Source organism: Lactuca serriola, chromosome 5 (genome assembly GCF_051521515.1).
Source record: "Lactuca serriola cultivar US96UC23 chromosome 5, Lser_US96UC23_V15, whole genome shotgun sequence".
Taxonomy (NCBI): Eukaryota; Viridiplantae; Streptophyta; class Magnoliopsida; order Asterales; family Asteraceae; genus Lactuca; species Lactuca serriola.
The window spans coordinates 129,211,404-129,232,957 of record NC_136412.1 but is presented as its reverse complement, the minus strand read 5'-3'; the positions used below and the strand labels follow the sequence as shown (position 1 = coordinate 129,232,957).

At 38.5% G+C, this 21,554-nt stretch overlaps 2 protein-coding genes and 1 non-coding gene across 3 annotated transcripts; 2 read left to right on the top strand and 1 right to left on the bottom strand.

Moving 5' to 3' along the window:
• Positions 1–1,367: 1,367 nt before the first annotated feature.
• Positions 1,368–5,650, top strand: FASS (tonneau 2 (TON2)). Its single transcript, XM_079000926.1, has 12 exons — positions 1,368–1,682; positions 2,468–2,559; positions 2,666–2,728; positions 2,824–2,922; positions 3,048–3,206; positions 3,658–3,729; positions 3,856–3,988; positions 4,087–4,151; positions 4,290–4,365; positions 4,569–4,670; positions 4,758–4,950; positions 5,200–5,650. Exons 1-12 carry the CDS (start codon positions 1,535–1,537, stop codon positions 5,438–5,440), a joined length of 1,443 nt encoding a protein of 480 aa, XP_078857052.1. The 5' UTR covers positions 1,368–1,534; the 3' UTR covers positions 5,441–5,650.
• LOC145056230 (small nucleolar RNA snoR104) lies at positions 5,007–5,131 on the top strand. The gene has a single exon (XR_013685761.1). It is a non-coding gene; the product is annotated as a small nucleolar RNA snoR104 (small nucleolar RNA).
• Positions 5,651–6,756: 1,106 nt separating the features above from the next.
• On the bottom strand, positions 6,757–8,364 carry LOC145052974 (RING/U-box superfamily protein). Its single transcript, XM_079000925.1, has 5 exons — positions 7,868–8,364; positions 7,621–7,758; positions 7,484–7,541; positions 7,181–7,404; positions 6,757–7,077 (listed from the first exon to the last, which is right to left on the bottom strand). Exons 1-5 carry the CDS (start codon positions 8,248–8,250, stop codon positions 7,005–7,007), a joined length of 876 nt encoding a protein of 291 aa, XP_078857051.1. The 5' UTR covers positions 8,251–8,364; the 3' UTR covers positions 6,757–7,004.
• Between the last annotated feature and the right edge of the window lie 13,190 nt (positions 8,365–21,554).

Sequence of the window (21,554 nt, the reverse complement as noted above, 5' to 3'; positions counted from 1 at the left end):
CCACTCTCAACCCAATATGCATTCTAGCTACATAACTGTTATGGCACAATAACAAAGGACAAATCAAGATTCAGTTTATAAAAAAGTCAAACAAGCATAAATGAGCAACTAAATAACAAACATCAATTTTTTTGAAAATTTTGGAGAGTTAAATAGTTTGGTAAACAAATTGAAGTCAACCTTGAATATACAAAATCCAACTTGTAGAAATTATGAGCAGATATGAAAGTACAAGTTTTGGGGACTAACATGATTTCCCTAAACAATCTTTCATTAGGTTGTTTATACAAGACAAAAGGCTTATCTTGATATAGGTTTGTAATAGGAACGATTTCTTGTGAGATTTTGTTTATGTTTTTTATATAAAAATTTATAGAGTTGTAAGAGCCAAAAAAATCTACCGTTTAGATCATTTGAAGACTTAAATACATTATTTGAAGCAACTGAATGTGAAATCAAATAACAAGTTAAATACAAACGTTTATTGTAAATAATTTACAAACATGTATCGCTATGAAGTTACTTGATCACACTCAATATCAAAACTCTCTAAGAAAAAGTTAAAACGTTTACCTTATAATCTTTTAATCCCACCGATTATATAAAAATGCATCATGAAAGGGCTTAAGTTGCTGCCGTTGCTAAGCACCAACTACATTTATCAGGAAAAAGTTAAAACATTGACCTTATAATCTTTTATTCTCACCAAACCAATCTAAAATAAGGAGTTGTTTGGTATTACTTATTAGCTTATTAGCTTATAAGTTAATAAGTAAGTGGAAGGTAACTTATGATAAAATGACTAATTAGAGGTTTCCCATCAAAATAAGTTATTTTCATCCAAACACTTTTTTAATTTATAATGGTGTGGAACTTAATAAGTTGTTTCATCTTTTACAAGGCTAACTTCCAATTAGACAAAAAAAAGATGGGCTCCAATGAAAATATTCAATGAATCAATTCCTGCCAAAGGGCATGATTGTCGAGTAATCCCTCCAACAAACATAAGACCTATTAAAAAAAATTCACATTCAATCTATAGATTAGAAAAACAATTGAAACCATAAAACTAACTATGTATACCCATTACTTGTTCTTTGGAATATCAAATGCTCCCGAAGATAAACTATTTGTTGCCGCCGGTTTGGAAATGAGTTGTTACTATGTAATTTTTTTTATTTGGTCATTTTATGTTTTGTAAATCGGTTAATATTTAATGGTTGCAAACTATTCACCAAAATAAATTAATCTTTGTCGGAAAACTATTCGCGGCCGCCGCTTTGCGCGGGTACACTACTACTAATGGAGATAGAAAACTTTCAAAGCGTACCCCACTCCCCCTATATTTATGCGAGACGAGATATAAATCGGAAAACTCTTACCAGTATTCATCGCCTGAAAAATAGACCCACCGACCACAGAAATAGCACGGTTTCTTTAGCTGTGGACTACTGTCTCTGCTTTCTCTCTAGGGTTTCCTTCAATTTTCAACTTACCTTCTACCTATCTCTCTAAAATCGCATACTAAACTCAAATGTATAGCGGTTCCAGTGATGGGGAAGGTCTTGATGCATCATCGGTGGCGTCCAGGAAGATTCCGCCGGCTTCTTCGATGCTGTGGGTCCGTAACCTCCGCCGTTTCATCGGATCCGGTGCTGGTCTTGGCTCTGAAGCTTTAATGGGTAAAATTAATTAGTTTTCCCCCAAATCTGCCTCTTCTATTACTGTTCACTTTTGAACGCGTTTGTGTGCTTACTTATCTGTAGTTTGCATTCGAGATTCCGTAGGCATTTTGTAATTCGTGTTCGTGTGCTTTGCTATGCGTTAGTATGTTTACATCTTGGCAAATGCTTGGGTCTATGGTTGTTTATGAGTGGTAATTTTTATGCTCCATGTGCTTCGCAAGTATATCCAGTTATGAGATTGAATAAACAAGTTCTTCTGAGTTTTGTAAACTAAGGACATTTTCTTTGTACGCTTTGTTAGACTTTTACTTTGTAAGAACGAGCTTCTGCAAACTGGAGTCTAGGTTAGTGAATTTGAGGCAACTTCTCGAGTTCATATTAGGGCCAGATAAAGCATGTTTGAATATCATATTGAACTTGCTTGCATCATCCTCGTGAATCAGGGTCCAATTATAGTGATTATGTAATTAGCAAATTCAGAGTTTTGGAATAGTTAGAGGGTAGTTTCTGTGAGCCAATGTCTAAATGTCTGTATGAAGAGTGATTGATGATTTAACTAAAAGGTTTAGGCTTATAGAAGGAAACAGTTCCTACATATTTAGGATTCAAAACTTTTGTTTTCCATGTTCTCCAACTTTTCATTAATTGCTTGAGAACGTTAATGTTTGGTAATATATGATCTTGATTTGGGTTTAGGTTGGTAAATTTGGGAATTTTTTATAGTTACATTTTTGATTTTCCTTCCCTAGCTATCTAACTTGCATCTATACCTTGTTTTGCAGAGCTTGAAACAAAAAGAATCTTGCTTGATATCTTTAAAGAGAAGCAACAAAAGAGTGCTGAAGCTGGCTCAATCCCAAGTTTCTATAAGAAGGTCTTCTTGATGATTGTTTTTGTTCTTATTGAATATGTAGTCTTTAATGTTATGACATTTATTTAGAAATTTTCATTTTCCAGTTTCTAACTTTTTATTTCATCAGAAACCTGAAGATGGTTCCATTAGTTCTAGAGTCCAGAGGTTGGCAAAGTTTCGTTTTTTAAAGGTACCCAAATCCACTTTTTTGCAATTCTTATAACCTTCAAGGATTATTTTTCCTAATTGGAATAATTAATTTGTCGATTCATTTTCTTTACTTAGAAACAATCTGATCTTTTACTGAATGCTGATGACCTGGATGCCATGTGGGTTTGCTTAAGAGAAAATTGTGTCATTGATGATGCCACTGGTGCAGAGAAGGTATCCTATTCCTATCCATCCACCTTACAAAAATTTCTCATTTATTTGATTGGTTTCTCAATGCAAATGTTTAAATATCAATGTTTCCATAATATTATGCTGAGCTGATGTCTCTCTTTGTGTAGATGAACTATGAAGATTTTTGCCACATTGCCTCTGTATGCACAGAACAAATAGGCCCAAAATGTCGCCGGTTTTTTAGCCCATCAAATTTTATGAAATTTGAAAAAGATGAATCAGGAAGGATTGCTATTCTGCCTTTTTATCTCTATGTAATGCGCACGGTGAGTTTTCTTCTTTGAGCTCAAAACGGAATTAGAATTAGAGATTCCATTCCAATTCCATGATGTGGAATTTGTTTCTGTTGGATTCTTTATATTCCATGTTTGACTGATTTTGTCATTCCTAGTGATGGGTGTAAAGAATTTGATCCCAGATCCCATTCGTCCTTTTTTATTAAAAGACCGAAATACCCCCAGTATATATGTAATGTATATATTGAAATAAATATAAGTTAGTAACTCAAAAGAGTAAATTACAAAAATGATCCCTGAGTAATAATTTTTTTTTGGTCCTTCTTGGTGGTTTTTGTAATCTTTTTTTTTGACCCTGTTCTGAGTAAATTGACTATGTTACCCTTACTGATATTTTTACTTCCAATTCTTTTGACAGATTTCATTCCTTTCAAAAACATTCTGCAAGTCTTTTTAGTAATATTTAATTCTTCATGTTCAGGTTTCTCTTACTCAAGCAAGAATTGATATGAGTGAGCTTGATGAGGATTCTGATGGTTTTCTTCTACCTCATGTATGTACCTTGTTATTTTAATACCAAAAAAAGAAAGAAAATGAAAATAGGATACTATAAAAAACAAATAAATGTATTACTTTCTTTTCCCTATTAACCTTTTTTGTTTTTAATATTGTTAAAAAGGAAATGGAAGCTTATATTCGAGGTCTTATTCCTAATTTGGCTCAATTGCGTGATATGCCTGGAGCTTTTGTTCAAATGTATTGCCGAATTGCTGCACCCAAATTCTTCTTCTTTTGTGATCCCAATAGACGAGGTTTTTTTTTTTTTTTTTTTTTTTTTTTTCAAATAACTAAAAATAGTTTTTTGATTATCATTTTATTCTTGTGATCTCATTTGTCTATAAATTTTCAGGGAAAGCATGCATAAAGAAGGTGCTGCTTAGTAACTGTCTTCAAGAGCTAATGGAACTGCACCAGGTAATTTTAGTTTTGTCCTTAATTATATATATATATATTTATATATATATATATATATATATATATATATATATATTAAATTAATCCTTCAATATTTCCTGTTAATTGGAATAAAAATTGTTGCTTTAATGATGATAGGAAAGTGAAGAAGAAGTTACAGATACTGAACAGGCTGAAAACTGGTTTTCCATGACATCTGCACAGCGTGTATGTGGTAAGCATATCCTTTCCAGTCTCCAAAAGACCAAAATACCCTCGCTATATACTTAATGAAACAAAAATTTATATACCAAAGCAAATAGGCAGAATTTAATTTCATGTTTGGTGGATTTCATCTATCCTAATGGGAGGAAGAGGATGGAATTTGATTCTATATAAAAAGACGAAACTACCCTCTTATCATATTTTCATGTACAGATATGTTCCTTGCACTTGATAAAGATATGAACGGAACACTGAGCAAGCAAGAGCTTCGAGAATATGCAGATGGGACGCTCACAGATATTTTTATCGAGAGGGGTAAGTAAGAATTACTAAATATATATTTTTTAACCTGATAAATTATATGTTTTTTTGAATGACTTGTGATATTAATTTCTCCAATAGCTTTTGATGAGCATGTGCGTAGGGGTAAAACGGGAAGAGGAAATGCTCGGGAGATGGACTTTGAGAGTTTTCTTGACTTTGTTCTAGCCCTTGAAAACAAAGACACTCCAGAGGGAATTACATATCTGTTCCGATGTTTAGATCTTAATGGAAGAGGCTTCCTTACAACAGCTGATATTCACACCCTTTTCAGGTATAACTAATTATTTATTATTAGGAAATAGGAAATTGAAAAATAGAAGTAAAGAAGGGGAGCATTTAAAGTTTAAATGTTGCCTGATATACCCTTCCTACAACAAAAAAATAAAATCTCTGCTTTTCCTACTTGTTGCACGTGAGACACGTGTGCAAGCCTCTTGACTATGAGATACATATATTTTAGATACATATTTTCACCATATATTAGTAATAAAAAATAAAATAAAAAATTGATTTGATACAGGGATGTGCACCAAAAATGGATAGAGGGTGGAAATTATGAGTTGTGCATAGAAGACGTACGGGATGAAATATGGGACATGGTGAAGCCGGCGGACCCACTAAGAATCACACTCTCGGATTTGTTATCATGCAAACAAGGTGGAACGGTTTGCAGTATGCTTATAGATGTACGTGGTTTTTGGGCACATGATAACAGAGAAAACCTTCTACAAGAAGAGGAAGAACCAGAAGAAGAATCATAATCATTAACTATGTCACAGTTATAAAAATAACCATATATGTTAACATATCTTGATGCGCTGCTTTTTAGGACAACCTCTCTCTCTCTCTCTCTCTTTGTGTGTGTGTGTGTATCTTATGTAAAAATGACATGATTACAATCTGGATTTCAGATGTGGACTTTGTATATTTGTGTGAGGGAAAACTTGTGATTCCATCTTTTGAGATTTTAATTTCGAAATTTATGAATGGGTGGTTAACTTTGAATAAACAACTTAAACACAAAAAAGGTAAATCAGGTTCTCTCATCAAAGCTTAGGTTATATATATATATATATATATATATATATATATATATATATATATATATATATATATATAGAGAGAGAGAGAGAGAGAGAGAGAGAGAGAGAGAGAGAGAGAGTAAACTTGCAACAAAAACAAACTGTAGGGATCTTCCAAGTTAAAAAATAAGTTAGAAAGTTAAAAAATAAGTTAGAAACTAAATATGCAAACCATCCCAAACTGTAGTGGCCATTCGTGTAATTTACTTACTTTGAATATATGAAAAGTGATTAACGATAAAGATAAAACACCTATATTTATAGCAAAAAAAATTCCAAAGTCACACCCTTTCATGAAGGGATGTAATGGTTTACAAAATCGGTAATACAAGTTTTCCTTCAAAAGATAATTGAAAAATCTATAACCGAATTTCAGGTGCACGTTGCTAAGTGGTAGTCTTTGATTATATATAGTCCCTCAACTATATATAACTCAAATAATTCACATGTACTTCAATTATAGTTCTTTTTAGATATCCAAGAACCCTAGCAATTGCCATTAAATGGTCTTTATTGCGATTACATGTAATCCTTGTAAGTTTGCAAACACCAAATGCAATTTGTGGTCTAGTGCAATATGTGGTATAAATCAGGCAACCAATAATACTTGCATACTTAAATTCAGCGATAACTCTACCATTATTCTCATCTAACTTGCATGTTTCATATCGGGTATTTGCTTCTTTAATGTGTAATTGTTGGAACTTATTAAAAATAATTTAATGATATTGATATAACATGTAACCCCCACTATGCCTTTGTGTTTTAGTGCCCGATATAATATCCATATGCGGTATTTGACTCTTTATGTTGACCCTCAAAACCACAATTTAGATAAGGATGATCTTAAACGAACCCCTCCTCCACAAATTATTTTTGAAGATGTACATTTTAACAACACCCTTAAAATAATGCAAAAATACTTGCATTATAAATCAACACCACTTTCATGTCTCCTTAAAACAAAGCAAGAAATGCCGCCTTACCAACTGATAAATACTATCCTACAACATCATATTAGCCAATCAACTTAACAACCGGGTATTACTTCAAATGTAATTTTCATCATTTACTTTATACACTTTTCATCTCTTTCTAATACAAGATAATGTTACCTTTACAAAAAGACAACAATTGATAAACATATTACATCGTTAAACAACTCTTTTGCTTAATAATATGATGTAAGAGTGGCTGCTGCATGGTCATCTTCATCTTCATCATCCGATCATACAAATATATTTCAATTTGAGCATTTTACATACTCAACTACTGTGTCATATGTTTCCATATTGAATGAGCTTTCTGCAAAACATCTGTACACAAAAAAAAAAAAAAAACTTAGCTATATGAATGAGATTATTATTTAACATTCAATGATTACCAATATATATTTAATGACAACTATAAACACCATACCTGAGTTCATGCCAGAATATACTCGTCTTTTCCAATAGAAAAGGCTGCAAAGGTTGAAGATGGTTGTTCTGCATTTTATCAAGGGCTGAGATAAAGAGTGAGGTCACCACATGAACGAGCATAACTGGATCTGGATCCCCAAGAACAGCATGGAGTTCCCTGTGTATCCATGGTTCTATTCTTTCTAGTAATCTTTCCTTGTTACTGTTTCTTCCTATAAAACCCTAAAAAGGTTAAAAACTTTAGGCATTGGTTTGATCAAGTTAAGGTTAAATATGATAGAATGTTTCATAAAATGTATACCTGCTCAAGCGACCTTCTTGTAGGACAAGGAACGGCACGCAAGTTCTGTTCATAAATGCTGAAAGTACAAAATTATATCATAAATTGTTACAATCGCATAGACTAATCTCTAAAGCATCGGCTTTTATTTACTATACCTTAAACGCCACTGCAGAATTCTCTGTTTGGTAACACCAGGAGGCAACATTTTAGATTGCCCAAATGACCTCTGCCTTGGTAATGACCTTGATCTTCTGTTAACGACGTTTAATTCCTCTCTTGAAATGCCAACAGCCCTGAAATCAAAATTGAAGGTAAAAATGAAATCAGTTGAGTACTAATATATACAATACCAAATCCTATTTACTTTATATATTCGTAAAAGAAGTGATGAAAAAGGTTCACCTTCGTTGCGCCATGAAATCTCTTTGCCTGACATTTGAATGTCCAATACTATTGTTGAATTTTGTATCCCTAAGAGATGATAAATGTTTGGTACGGAATGTTCTAGTGTTAAGATCGATTCCGACGAACAGCGAACCGAATTCAGCATTACAAAGCGGACACTTTCTTTTCAGATTACTCCATTTACGAATGCAATCGTAGCAGTAGGCGTGAAAACACACAGTGATTACAGCTGCTTCTTCGATTAGGCTCAAACAAATTGGGCATGATTTGCCGGTTATGGCTGGCCTCAAGTGTTTTCGTAGAAAGCGTTCTTGATTGAGATTAGAATATGGTGATTGTTTGCGGCGGCTAGATGAAGACGATGATGATGATGACTCCATGTTCCTGTATCTAACGAATGTTGCGACGCGACTCGCCGCCTTGAATGGCGGCTTATTTATGGTCACCGGCCAAGAAACCCGATCACGAGCTGCAAAGTTTTTACTTATTAGACTAGATTACAGAAATGGTCCATGTGGTTGATAGTTCCATAGTTTTAGGTCTAGTTTCTTGATTTTGTCAAAAGTAGTCCTTATTGTATGTTTGGATTACATTTTTAGTCCATGTTACTGTTAGACGCCCTTCTGTTAAGTACAATTGTCGGGAGAAGTGATTGTAGGAGATGTCTAAAGATTCCACGGTAGGATGGGATTTAAATACAATTGTCGGGAGAAGTGATTGTAGGAGATGTCTAAAGATTCCACGGTAGGATGGGATTTAAAACCGGGAAATTGGATTAGAACTGGAATCGGAACCGTTAGAATCAGAATAACCGGTCTAAGTTCTGGGTTTAAAGAATAATTTTATCCGAGTTTGGGTCGGTCGGGTCCGGGTAAACCGGGGTTAAGCACCGAAACCGGTTTTTGCGAAACAAAAATTAAACATACATATCTCATTCGTTTTAAGTCGGACTTACATACAATTTTTTCTAGCATATAGTTTAGAGGTTGTCTATGATTTTAGACTATAATTTTGTCATTTTTAGTTTCATATTTATTGAATTACAATCCCCTAAAATCAAGATATCAATGTTGGAAACTTTCAAATTTTCATTTTTTTTTTTGTATTCTATAAATATTTTAAAAATGCATATATAATATTTTTTGAAGTCGGATTGACCTGCGGTTTCCAACGTGTAGCTTGGAGTTTATACATGATTTTAGCCTATAATTTTGTCATTTTGATTTAACATTCAATGACTTGCAGCTCCCCGAAGTTGGGATATCAAAGCTGAAAAGTTTCAGCTTATCAACTATTTGTTTTTGTACTTGGTATTCTATGAAAATTCTAAAGCATGCATATTTGATATGTGTGAAATATACTTAGTTTTAATCTTAAGTAACTTAAACAAAAACCAACACACAATAGACAGTGTACCAAGTTGAATAGTAGTTTAGTGCAGGTAAGTAATGTATCGAACACAAGGAAACGGTAAAAAAAAATTTAAAAATACTATTAATGTTAACTAAATTTAACAATGATTTAAAATGGAGTTTTCTCTAGTTTTGCAAGATCAGAAACTTAGACAATCAATTAAGCACTTAACAAAGAAACAATTAACAACTAATTGAAGGACAACAGACAACTTGATTCAAGAATATTAATGAGACTTCCATTTAGATTCAATTCACTTATTCCTAAGGCTGATTTTGTGACAAGTGCAATGGATTAATGTATTATCAATTACCGATTTATAATATGATTAGGTTCATGCTCATTATTACTAATCCTTTAGCAAACAAATCAATTCAAGCAGTGATGAATTGATTAAATTAACAAGTTTTCTAGTATTAAGTTCGAATCATGTAAGACTTGTATTGGTGGTTAATTAAATTGGTTGGTTTAATTAACTCACATATGGTTGGCCATCATATATAGCTCATACATTAACTTACTTACTTTCTTATTAAACCTAGGTTATGTTCACAACATCAGGCTTACAATCTTGATGGTAACAAAATCATAAGAGGCAAGCAATCAACAAGATGTTCATGCAATCTCAATTTACTTAGTAATTAACAGAAAATAATTATTATTAACACATAAGATTCGTTTAAAAGCTTAGCATGATAAATAATCAATTAAACATAATCCAAAACCACAAAATCAACTCATAATCATAATATCCTCTACTCTAAACGAAAGTAGGGTGCTTAGCCCATGACTTTAGCATAAACAATCATAAAAACGAAATTCAACATTTCAAACATGATCTAAACAAATGAATTAAGTACAGTGAATGTGATTTTGCCCAGGGCCGATCCAAACATATCGTGGGCCCAAGGCAAAATGAAAAAAAGGGCCCCCAAAGTCATAAGTAAAATAAAGATTAATTTAAAAATAAACATATCGTTACAAAATTCACTAATAATATTAAAAACACAGATATGAAAACAACATTACAAAACCAACACATTTAATGAAAAACACTTCTTCAATACGAGTTTAGATGCAAAGTCATTAATAATAATATCAATTTTATCTAACATATCTTTCTCTATATATAATATTGCCAAAGCATTCAACCTTTTTGCAACATCGATGACCTTCGATAATTCTTCACTACCTTTGGCTTTGAAAAACATGTTTCCGCAGATGCAACACATCAGTGACATTAATAAAAATATTTAGGTAACTATCAACAAATTTAACAAAGTACAAAGTTTCAGATTTATCTAACATATATTTTTCTAGAAAGAATCGGCTCGAACTTAGAACTTAGGCTGAAAGAATCCAGTATAGAAATCTCAAATACACACAAATTCAAGATTGAGAAACAAAAGCTTTGAGCAAACTTAAAATTCCAATTATACAAAAGCTTTTGATTAAACAAAAATTCTAGATTGAGACCTAATCTAACCTAATCTAAACAACAAAATCAGAAAGAAAAAAATCATAATCTAAGAAGTTAAATCAAACGTTAGAGGCGAAAACCAGAACCATAACAAACAAATTACCCATAATCGACACAACCTTTAACTTCCAAGTGGGAGGCATCACAACCCTCACCCATCAGAAGCTAATATGGATTAATAAAGTCGGAATTCATGAATATTTAACACCCTCTTCTGATGAATCGGAGTGATGAAAGCGAGATGAAGAGTGAGAAGAAAATTACCGAGATGTTGAAGGGCGAAGGCAAGATCGAAATCAAAATGAGAAGCAGAAATCTTGCATTCATGTGATGTTTGATTAACGAGGTTAACCAGTAAAAAAAGATGTTGATTCACAAACTGAGGAATTCGATTCGATTCTCTAGCGTCGCCTCTATGGACGTCGATTCGTGAAAGGTGCATTGGATCATCCGTTATTACTTCTAGATGCCTATCGGTCCAATTAACTCTATTTGTTTTTTGGGCTAATTTGGAGTGGGGCTTTCTTGGGCTCGAACTAGACATATAGATAAAATAAATTTATACATATATCTATGATATATCCTAGGAATTTTGGGCCCCTTAGCGACATGGCTCTTGGGCGACCACCCGGGTTGCCCACCGTCAGGACCGGGTCTGATTTTGCCTTAGATCTCTTCAAACAAAAGCTTCTAGTCGAATTCTGTAATCCACAGCTCCGTAGGATGTCTTTGGCCTCCAAAAGTTTAACATCGTGATTTTTCACCCAAATTATTTATTATTCATTTTTAAAACATTTATTTAACAGAATACGTTGCAGAAGACTTATTATGTTTATTTCAAAAACATCATCAATGTTACTTTCATGTCAAAACAAACCCATCAAGATTTAAAGTTCACAAAAATATAATGATGAAAATCCAACATGTTCAAATGGTATCATAACTAAAGATACTAAATAAAACTACCCAATGGTTCCCATCCTCACCAAGGCATCATGTCAAGCTGCCTGTTCTAATAAAAAAACCAACAAGCACATAACAAGTGTTAGCATAAGCTACGTGAGTCTATATAGTACAATGTTAAGAGAACATATGTATCATAAATGGAGTCATGCCAAACATCCACACACAGTCAAAGACTCACAAGCAAGACATATCACACCACATAACAAACACATGTTTAGCTCAATTTATTTTAGTTCTTCTTTTAGAGCTTCTTTTATTAGTTACTCTCCTCAACGTTGCTGTAACTAATTTTATTTTATCGATTCGCCGCTTAAATATTAATATATAGTCTTTTGTTTCTCCACTTTACATTAATGATTACTCATCGCTCACCAACGTTGTAATTATTAAAGTCATACCTCCTAGTTAGGGTCTATTTATTCACCGTAAAACCCCCAAAGCAAGACCCTGTTCGCTACTAATGTGACCAATACGACCCAATGCACTAAGTGAGACGCGACTCTCACTCGTAAACATTACTCTCGGTGTGCTGTGTTCGCTACTCTGACGTGCACATACGTATACATGCGTTGTCGTTAAGGATTGGTATAAGCGCTGCAAATTCCAACAAGTTACACCTCCCAATTCCCACATGATGTTTACGCCGATCCTACTGCTTGACCAACATCACTCCAGTCCCGGTATACCAAGGTGCACTATGACCATGTCCTAAGTGGTTGTCTAGAAAAACTATTCGGCGTCAAATTTGGCTTAAGCTCTTTATCTTGCAAACGCGAGTTTAAACAGATTTGATCCACTTTTTTCCACGAAAACACCAAAACAAGCCTCAAACAGTGATGAAACTAAGCTCTTTTAACCGAGAACGTGATTGAAAGATGATTTGACACCAGATTTGCTCTGATACCAATTGTAAGGTCCTAAAAACAAGGATCTTAACCAGTGATCAAGCAACCTGTCAATCAAACAATGTAAGAATGGAGTAGTAGAAGAAGATCAAACCAAGCCTTGCACACGTTTATATCGGAAAAACGTCTAGTACAGCTTGGACACACACAATGGCCGTAAATAGACTGGATAATCAACAACAACTAACAGACTTAGACACACCCTATATATAATGGAAAAGATTGGCCGTAAACAAGTTTACGACCGTAAACACTCACAAGGCCGTAAACTCACCAAAACCCATTATTACATAATACAAGACCCAATAAGACCTATACATTAGATAGCCTAGCCCAAACCATAAACTAGACCCTTCAAATATAAATCACTAGTATCCTTTTTCTCATTTTGTCTATCCAATTGTTCCGATGCCATGCAACCCAAATGGACCATGCTAATTCGGGTCAAGTACATACCAATTATAGTTATGGACTTAGACACTAATCCAACACTTTCATCCCTACTCTACACAATCATTGTGGATTAAGCACTCTTTTTCCTAGAAAAACTCTATAGTTTATTGCATACAATAAAAGAACTACATCATTTTTATCATTGAAAAACTCTATAATTTCAAACAATTTTTCATTTAAAAATAACGTTTAATTCTTAGAAACACTTGTTTAAAATCTCATTCATAATCGAATTACAAAACATAACTCCATTTTCACTTGTATAGAAAACCAGGATCCTCAAACATGACTCTTTCTCTGGTGTGTACAATCAAGCCGGTGCCGTCCCATGATATTGAAAGAAACCTGCAACACAACATAAAACAAAACACTGTAAGCACGAAGCTTAGTGAGTTCCCCAAAATACCGCACACAACACACATTAGCCACTCGAGGCTATAACTCTGTGGGTCCGTGAACCCTGCTCTGTGAACCCTCTGGTTCTAACTCTGTGAACCCTCCCGTTCTAACTCTAGGAACCCTCTGGTCCCAGCTCTGAAAACATGCACAGCATAGATCACATAGAAATAATGTAGTACAACACATAACATACATAGCATACAAATACTCTGTCACATAACTCTGGTTACCTACTCAAGGTAAAGTATAGTGAGAAGACTCACCTGGCAAGCAGAAAGCAGATATCCCCACACTTAAATCTCGAACTCGCCACCGCCTAACACGTAAGGCAAATACTCTCATGAATATAACTCTCGAGACTAGAATCAATCCTCTCATGGCACCCTCTTAAGGGTAAAAGACTATTTTACCCCTCTCTTGGCCCAAAGGCCACATCGCTGACCAAACCCTAAAAGTCAACGGTCAACCCTTGACTGACCCTACTCGCCGAGTCAACCCTATGACTCGCCGAGTTCCCATAATCAGAACTTCACTCAATCCGCGACCTAACTTGCCGAGTCACCCCGAGACTCGCCGGGTCTAACAACTCTAAGTCCACTCGCACACAACTCACCGAGTCATCCCTTGACTCGCCGATTCTCAACTCGACCAGAAGATATTGGGACTTTTCGACAAGACTCGCCGAGTCCAACAACTGACTCGCCGAGTCTAAGGCTATATTCAATCTACTCGCCGAGTTGTTCATACAACTCGTCGAGTTCGAGCTCATCTTCAAGCAACTCGTCGAGTACACCCATGTGACTCGCCGAGTACCACCGGTCTGAATCCATTCAGAAGCATTCCAGGCCATGCAATTGCTCCAAAACATAGATCTAGCCTCCTACCACTCATCTATCATGTAAAGTGGCAAACTTTACGTGAATCCAAAGAGATCTAGGCCATTTGCACATTGGGCTAGGGTTTGGGGACATGATGGATCCACAAAACACTCCAACACAGGGACTTTCATGCTCTCTGATTCTTCTCCATTCCAGATCTGAGGTAGCAACCTCAGATCTAACCTCTAGACTTCCAATTACATCCATAGACAAGTTCCCACAATTCCCAAAATGAAGAAACAACATAACAACAACCCAAGAACGAGATATTACCTCCAAGAGATACCCCAACTGCAATGTAATTCGAACCCAAGCAAAGCCCCTTGCTCCAAGCCTTCAATCTCCCAAAATTCCTTCAACAATTACTTCTCCAAGCTCTAATCCACTCAACAATGGTGCTTCTCCGCGATTTAGGGTTTTCTGGGGCTCAAGGGGTGATAAGGAGGCTGGGAGGAAAACATAATGTTCTTTATATAGGGCTCAACCCTGAGAATTAGGGTTTTCTCCAATCAGCGCCTACTCGCCGAGTCCTCCTCACTGACTCGCCGAGTCGGCTACTTAGCACGCGACCCGGTCGCGACTCTACTCGCCGAGTCCATCCATGGACTCGCCAAGTCACTCTTTCACAACTTACTCTTTTAGCCCTTCAACTCTACTCTTGATATTTCAGGATGTTACAATTCTCCCCCACTTAAATTAGGCTTCGTCCTCGAAGCCTATGGCAACTCAACTCCAAAATACTCCCACGACGCACCACCTGGCCCTAACTGGACCAGGTTCCTCAAGCATAACCATCGAACTCGAACTCACTTCCTCTTTCCTTGCGGTGTCCTGACCACCGTCTCAAACCGGGCACCGGCTGTACCCTCTGATAATCACACTCAACAATCGAGAATTACCCGAGATGCATCACTGCTCCAAATCTCAACAATCGCTCGACCCATAAGGGCTAGAAAGCCATGAACCATCGGATCCCCGATCCGAATCCCTCTCTATCCATTCTGTGCTGACAGAAAGACCCACTCTTCAATCTCAGAGCAACTCCCACGAGTTCTCCTCTTGCAATCACATACGCATGCTGAACTTTCCCAGCACCCTCAGGTTGGGAAAAACCCGATGCACTGATGATATCCTCCAACATCCCCCCAAGATGAACCACTAGTACATATCCAATACCTTGATCAGAATCAAGCTGGGAGTCCCAGACTCCCTCCCTGCATCCATCCTGAGACTCTTGGCTCTACTCCCGCGGAACCCCTTCCGCGTCCTCAGTAGACATCCCAACATGATGTCATTCCATACCACTGTCACAGACACAGTGTTCAACCACCATACTCCAAATCATCCACTCTCACTACTACTTTCACTTCCGTAAACCAACACTCCCCCCCGGGGGTTACATACCTTTCTCTTCCCTTACCCAGGGAAACCACTAGCCAACCTTGCCACTACTCCATGTATCACACATGCTCTGGATCTGCTCGCAAGGGCCCTCGGGTCCATGCGCTACCTCTCCCCAAAAAATGAGGGTCCGACACCTCCTCCCACACAACAGCTCAAAGGGTGGCATACCAATGCACTAATGATGGCTGTTGATATAGGATAACTCAACCAAAGATAAATACGTGCCGCAACTCCCTCCGAGGTCTAATACACATGCCCGAAGCATGTCGTCGAGCGTCTGAATCGCTCGCTCGCTCTGAAGTGTCCTCAGACATCATCATGATAAGCTCTAGCTCATTTCTCATATCTCTCTTCAAGACTGAGCACCAGGTCAGCTTTTGACTCCACAACTGAGCCTCCAAAGGTCACCCATATCATGATCCAAATAACCCACTAACTTCCTCCCCGTAACCACTATCCCGGCCTAGGGACGCGCAAGTCACAAAATTCTCTTTTCCTCATGCGAGAAAATACAATCCAACCGAGGATCACCTCAACTCTGGTCTCTAGTTTCTGCTGCGCATATCCCTTGTGCATCTCGCCGCATCTCCTAACAGAGACGGTGACCCCAGTCTCGCCCCCGGTTCAACACCCAGGCTCCAGAACTCAATACTAGGGATACTCAAGCCCAAAACTCTTCCACATCATACACTGATCGGAGATCATTCCATCATCACATTCTCTTGCCATCTAGTGAGTACTACGGCTCCCCGCAGTATCACAACACCCTCTAACTAGTGAGTACTACGGCTCCCCGCAGTATCACAACACCCTCTGACTAGTGAGTACTACGGCTCCCCGCAGTATCACAACACCCTCTGACTAGTGAGTACTACGGCTCCCCGCAGTATCACAACACCCTCTGACTAGTGAGTACTACGGCTCCCCGCAGTATCACAACACCCTCTGACTAGTGAGTACTATGACTCCCCGCAATATCACAACACCCTCTAACTCCACTAGCTCATGCTCCGCAGACTATCAAAGGCAGCTACCCATACTCGACTCGAATACACATTCCAGACTCTGGAAGCAATCGACATATCAAAATGCCCACCCTTGCGAAGATCCACTCTCTTAATAATCTCCATGGATGCCCATACTCGAAGGGCTCCCACTAGATCTGTAGATACCTGATACACCACAAATCGTTTCAACTCAAGATTTACGAGTAACTCCGAAATAAAGGTATCATACCCGGATACTTCGGAATATCCCAACAGAACATCACAAGATCCTGCCACAACCACTGATTCCCTTACTCCCAACACCATACACTCACGACAATACATTTCCTCTGAATCCCATAATAATTTCTGATATCACACGATGCGCAACTTCAGTGCATCCAAACACTCAATTGGAATACAAGGAAGACGCTAACCCTTCAGAACACACTGATGATCCTCCGAAACCCTTTCCACTACTGCTCAAAAATTCAAGCAAGAATACACATCCTAGCCCAGGAATTGGCTACTCGATAATCGGCTACCCATATCTCAACCCAGAAGTTCTCAACTGCCCATACCATCATTACGAGCCTTCCACTCGAGACGACTCTGACCACCATCAGATTCCTGATCATTGACCACCCGCCGTGGAGACACCCATCCTTCTCTTAGACATATATCACATGCATTATCTCGCCCTGCACCTTTCCTTAATCACCAATGACCCTGATCTCATGAATTCAAGCCGCAGGTTCTGCATCTAACCCCTAACCGCTCTTGCACAAATCTCTAGTTCTCTCAATAAACCACCCGGTTCTCCCCCACTTAGGGTTCGAACCATCACTATCTGACACATCAACAACCTCACGAACTATTTCCACCAGCAATAACGCACCTGCCCCTGGAAAGTGCTACGCAACACCCGATAATCCCCTTTAAGGAAATGAATCGATCTCATAACTCTGATCCTCAGATGAACTCCTCAAGAACTTCTCACCACGACTGCCTCTAGTCGTTCCAAATCTCGTACCAATCTAGTACCAAACAACTCAACTGCTCAATAACATCCCTGGCTCATAGAACGAACCACAAAATCATCGTACCCCTCACCTCAACTCATCAAACATCGCTCCAACACCGGGATCATCCCAAGAACAGAGACCCACTCCCATATTCAACACCCAACATAGATAGAAAACTCTCTGCACTGCTAAACTCGACTGAACTCCCCACTGATACCACTACAATACATCCTACTATACTCAAATAGGTGTAGTGTGGTCCTCGACTATCTCAGTCCCAACTGACTATCTGCTCATGATAAATCACTGCCTCGCGGCACACATGCTACCTGATACTCTGGGAGAAATCATCACCAATAACGACCTGCAGGGTTTACCCCCAAACCCAAAACTAAAACATCAGGCCTCTCATGTTCCGCACACGAACATAAATAGCACCACTCACATAGAAGGTGACCTTTCCTCTATTGACTGATTGCTCAACTCAGACCGAAATTCTCCTCTCCCTCTAACTCCTTACCAAAATACTCTGATAGGCTCTCGACTTCCCTCTCGAGGGACACCTCTCCAAACTCAATCATGGCCTACAGGCCTTAAACCCATAGCGTCCAATCTCTACCTCATCAATCGTGACCGGATAACCAGCGAATCACAAGCATCATTCACTACGAACCATGGTACTTATCCCATGACATCTCTTCTCAATATGCTCCAGTGTATGGTACCCGAACCATAGCATCACTCCTCCATCTGCTCCGATGTATGATACTCGAACCATAACATCACTCCTCAATCTGCTCCGATGTATGGTACTCAACCATAACATCACTCCTCAATCCGCTCCAATGTATGGTACTCGAACCATATCATCACTCCTCAATCTGCTCCGATGTATGGTACTCGAACCATAACATCACTCCTCAATCTGCTCTGATGTATGGTACTCGAACCATACATCACTCCTTAATACGCTCGTTAGAACCTTCATAATACTCCCTGTATCAAGTATGGGTCCTCTGCTTTCAGTAGTACGGGCCCATACTACCTGCCACATCTACCCATACTTTCCACACGGACTATCCCGGAGCTCCTAAGTAGCTGCTCGACCTTCTCGTTCGCCAATTCCGTCGCGCGCTCGCTCCTCAGCGAAATTCTCTACCCTGCCAGTGCACTCATCTAGCTAAGGTTACTCCCTAGGCTCTTCTCAGATTCCCACACTTCTTTGCCATCAGCTGCTGAAGAGCTCCTAATGATGCCAACCATCTACCTCCTGAATATCGTCATATTCGCTTGGTAGCTGACTCCCATCATCGAGAGTTCCACAAAGCACGAAGCAAGCAGCATTCGAGCATCGAAGAATATATATGACTCACTCTGGGTGATAACTCCGCTTGCTCTGCTCATCCTCAGAAGTACCACCGAACTCTGCAACTCTTCCCCTCGCGGGCTCTAACTATCCTTTCTCCAAGTACCACAGTACTCATCTAGGTATCTCCCCTATATTACTCCTCTACTTAAATCCCCTAAAGGATTCCAATCAAATATTCTCACTCATCACATACTCAAAAGCACATCGCATATCACAGTAATTCCTAGGCTAAGGCATCACAAATCAGGCCACTCTAGTCCTAAGATATGGAATACCTAGCCTGTCTCTAGCATGCAATAATATCTCATAAAGTGCATCATAAATATCTCATAACACAAAAGTAAGGGTATTTTGGGAAATCACCGTTCAGGCTCTGGCTGATTGTACACACTGCTCTTTCTCGTTTTCTCTTTGAACTCTTATTCGCTTTAGAACATTATTTCTTTGAAAACTTTTCTTACTTCCTCAGTTTGAGTCCAGAATTACCCGAAGGCGCATCCGAATCCCTCAAACCAAGGCTCTGATACCAACTTGTAACACCGAAAATTTCAAACAATTTTTCATTTAAAAATAACGTTTAATTCTTAGAAACACTTGTTTAAAATCTCATTCATAATCGAATTACAAAACATAACTCCATTTTCACTTGTATAGAAAACCAGGATCCTCAAACATGACTCTTTCTCTGGTGTGTACAATCAAGCCGGTGTCGTCCCATGATACTGAAAGAAACCTGCAACACAACATAAAACAAAACACTATAAGCACGAAGCTTAGTGAGTTCCCCAAAATACCGCACACAACACACATTAGCCACTCGAGGCTATAACTCTGTGGGTCCGTGAACCCTGCTCTATGAACCCTCTGGTTCTAACTCTGTGAACCCTCCGGTTCTAACTCTAGGAACCCTCTGGTCCCAGCTCTGAAAACATGCACAGCATAGATCACATAGAAATAATGTAGTACAAGACATAACATACATAGCATACAAATACTCTGTCACATAACTCTGGTTACCTACTCAAGGTAAAGTATAGTGAGAAGACTCACCTGGCAAGCAGAAAGCAGATATCCCCATACTTAAATCTCGAACTCGCCACCGCCTAACACGTAAGGCAAATACTCTCATGAATATAACTCTCGAGACTAGAATCAATCCTCTCATGGCACCCTCTTAAGGGTAAAAGACTATTTTACCCCTATCTTGGCCCAAAGGCCACATCGCTGACCAAACCCTAAAAGTCAACGGTCAACCCTTGATTGACCCTACTCGCCGAGTCAACCCTATGACTCGCCGAGTTCCCATAATCAGAACTTCACTCGATCCGCGACCTAACTCGCCGAGTCACCCCGATACTCGCCGAGTCCAACAACTCTAAGTCCACTTGCACACAACTCACCGAGTCATCCCTTGACTCGCCGATTCTCAACTCGACCAGAAGATATTGGGACTTTTCGACAAGACTCGCCGAGTCCAACAACTGACTCGCCAAGTCTAAGGCTATATTCAACCTACTCGCCGAGTTGTTCATACAACTCGTCGAGTTCAAGCTCATCTTCAAGCAATTCGTCGAGTACACCCATGTGACTCGCCGAGTACCACCGGTCTGAATCCATTCAGAAGCATTCCAGGCCATGCAATTGCTCCAAAACATAGATCTAGCCTCCTACCACTCATCCATCATGTAAAGTGGCAAACTTTACGTGAATCCAAAGAGATCTAGGCCATTTGCACATTGGGCTAGGGTTTGGGGACATGATGGCTCCACAAAACACTCCAACACAGGGACTTTCATGCTCTCTGATCCTTCTCCATTCCAGATCTGAGGTAGCAACCTCAGATCTAACCTCTAGACTTCCAATTACATCCATAGACAAGTTCCCACAATTCCCAAAATGAAGAAACAACATAACAACAGCCCAAGAACGAGATATTACCTCCAAGAGATGCCCCAACTACAATGTAATTCGAACCCAAGCAAAGCCCCTTGCTCCAAGCCTTCAATCTCCCAAAATTCCTTCAACAATTACTTCTCCAAGCTCTAATCCACTCAACAATGGTGCTTCTCCGCGATTTAGGGTTTTCTGGGGCTCAAGGGGTGATAAGGAGGCTGGGAGGAAAACATAATGTTCTTTATATAGGGCTCAACCCTGAGAATTAGGGTTTTCTCCAATCAGCGCCTACTCGCCGAGTCCTCCTCACTGACTCGCCGAGTCAGCTACTTAGCACGCGACCCAGTCGCGACTCTACTCGCCGAGTCCATCCATGGACTCGCCGAGTCACTCTTTCACAACTTACTCTTTTAGCCCTTCAACTCTACTCTTGATATTTCGGGATGTTACAACGATTTGGGTTGAAGATAAAATGAATGAGAAATGAAGGTCAAAGGCCAATTGAAGTTTCAG

What these genes read in the sequence shown, in the direction of transcription:
- FASS (XM_079000926.1), top strand. Translation starts at nt 1,535, where the DNA reads ATGTATAGCGGTTCCAGTGATGGGGAAGGTCTTGATGCATCATCGGTG. An exon ending in TCCCAAGTTTCTATAAGAAG is followed by an intron (nt 2,560 to 2,665) that starts GTCTTCTTGATG and finishes TTATTTCATCAG; the next exon opens with AAACCTGAAGATGGTTCCAT. An exon ending in AGCTAATGGAACTGCACCAG is followed by an intron (nt 4,152 to 4,289) that starts GTAATTTTAGTT and finishes TAATGATGATAG; the next exon opens with GAAAGTGAAGAAGAAGTTAC.
- LOC145052974 (XM_079000925.1), bottom strand. Translation starts at nt 8,250, where the DNA reads ATGGAGTCATCATCATCATCGTCTTCATCTAGCCGCCGCAAACAATCA. An exon ending in CAAGAAGGTCGCTTGAGCAG is followed by an intron (nt 7,405 to 7,483) that starts GTATACATTTTA and finishes TAACCTTTTTAG; the next exon opens with GGTTTTATAGGAAGAAACAG. An exon ending in ATATTCTGGCATGAACTCAG is followed by an intron (nt 7,078 to 7,180) that starts GTATGGTGTTTA and finishes TTTTGTGTACAG; the next exon opens with ATGTTTTGCAGAAAGCTCAT.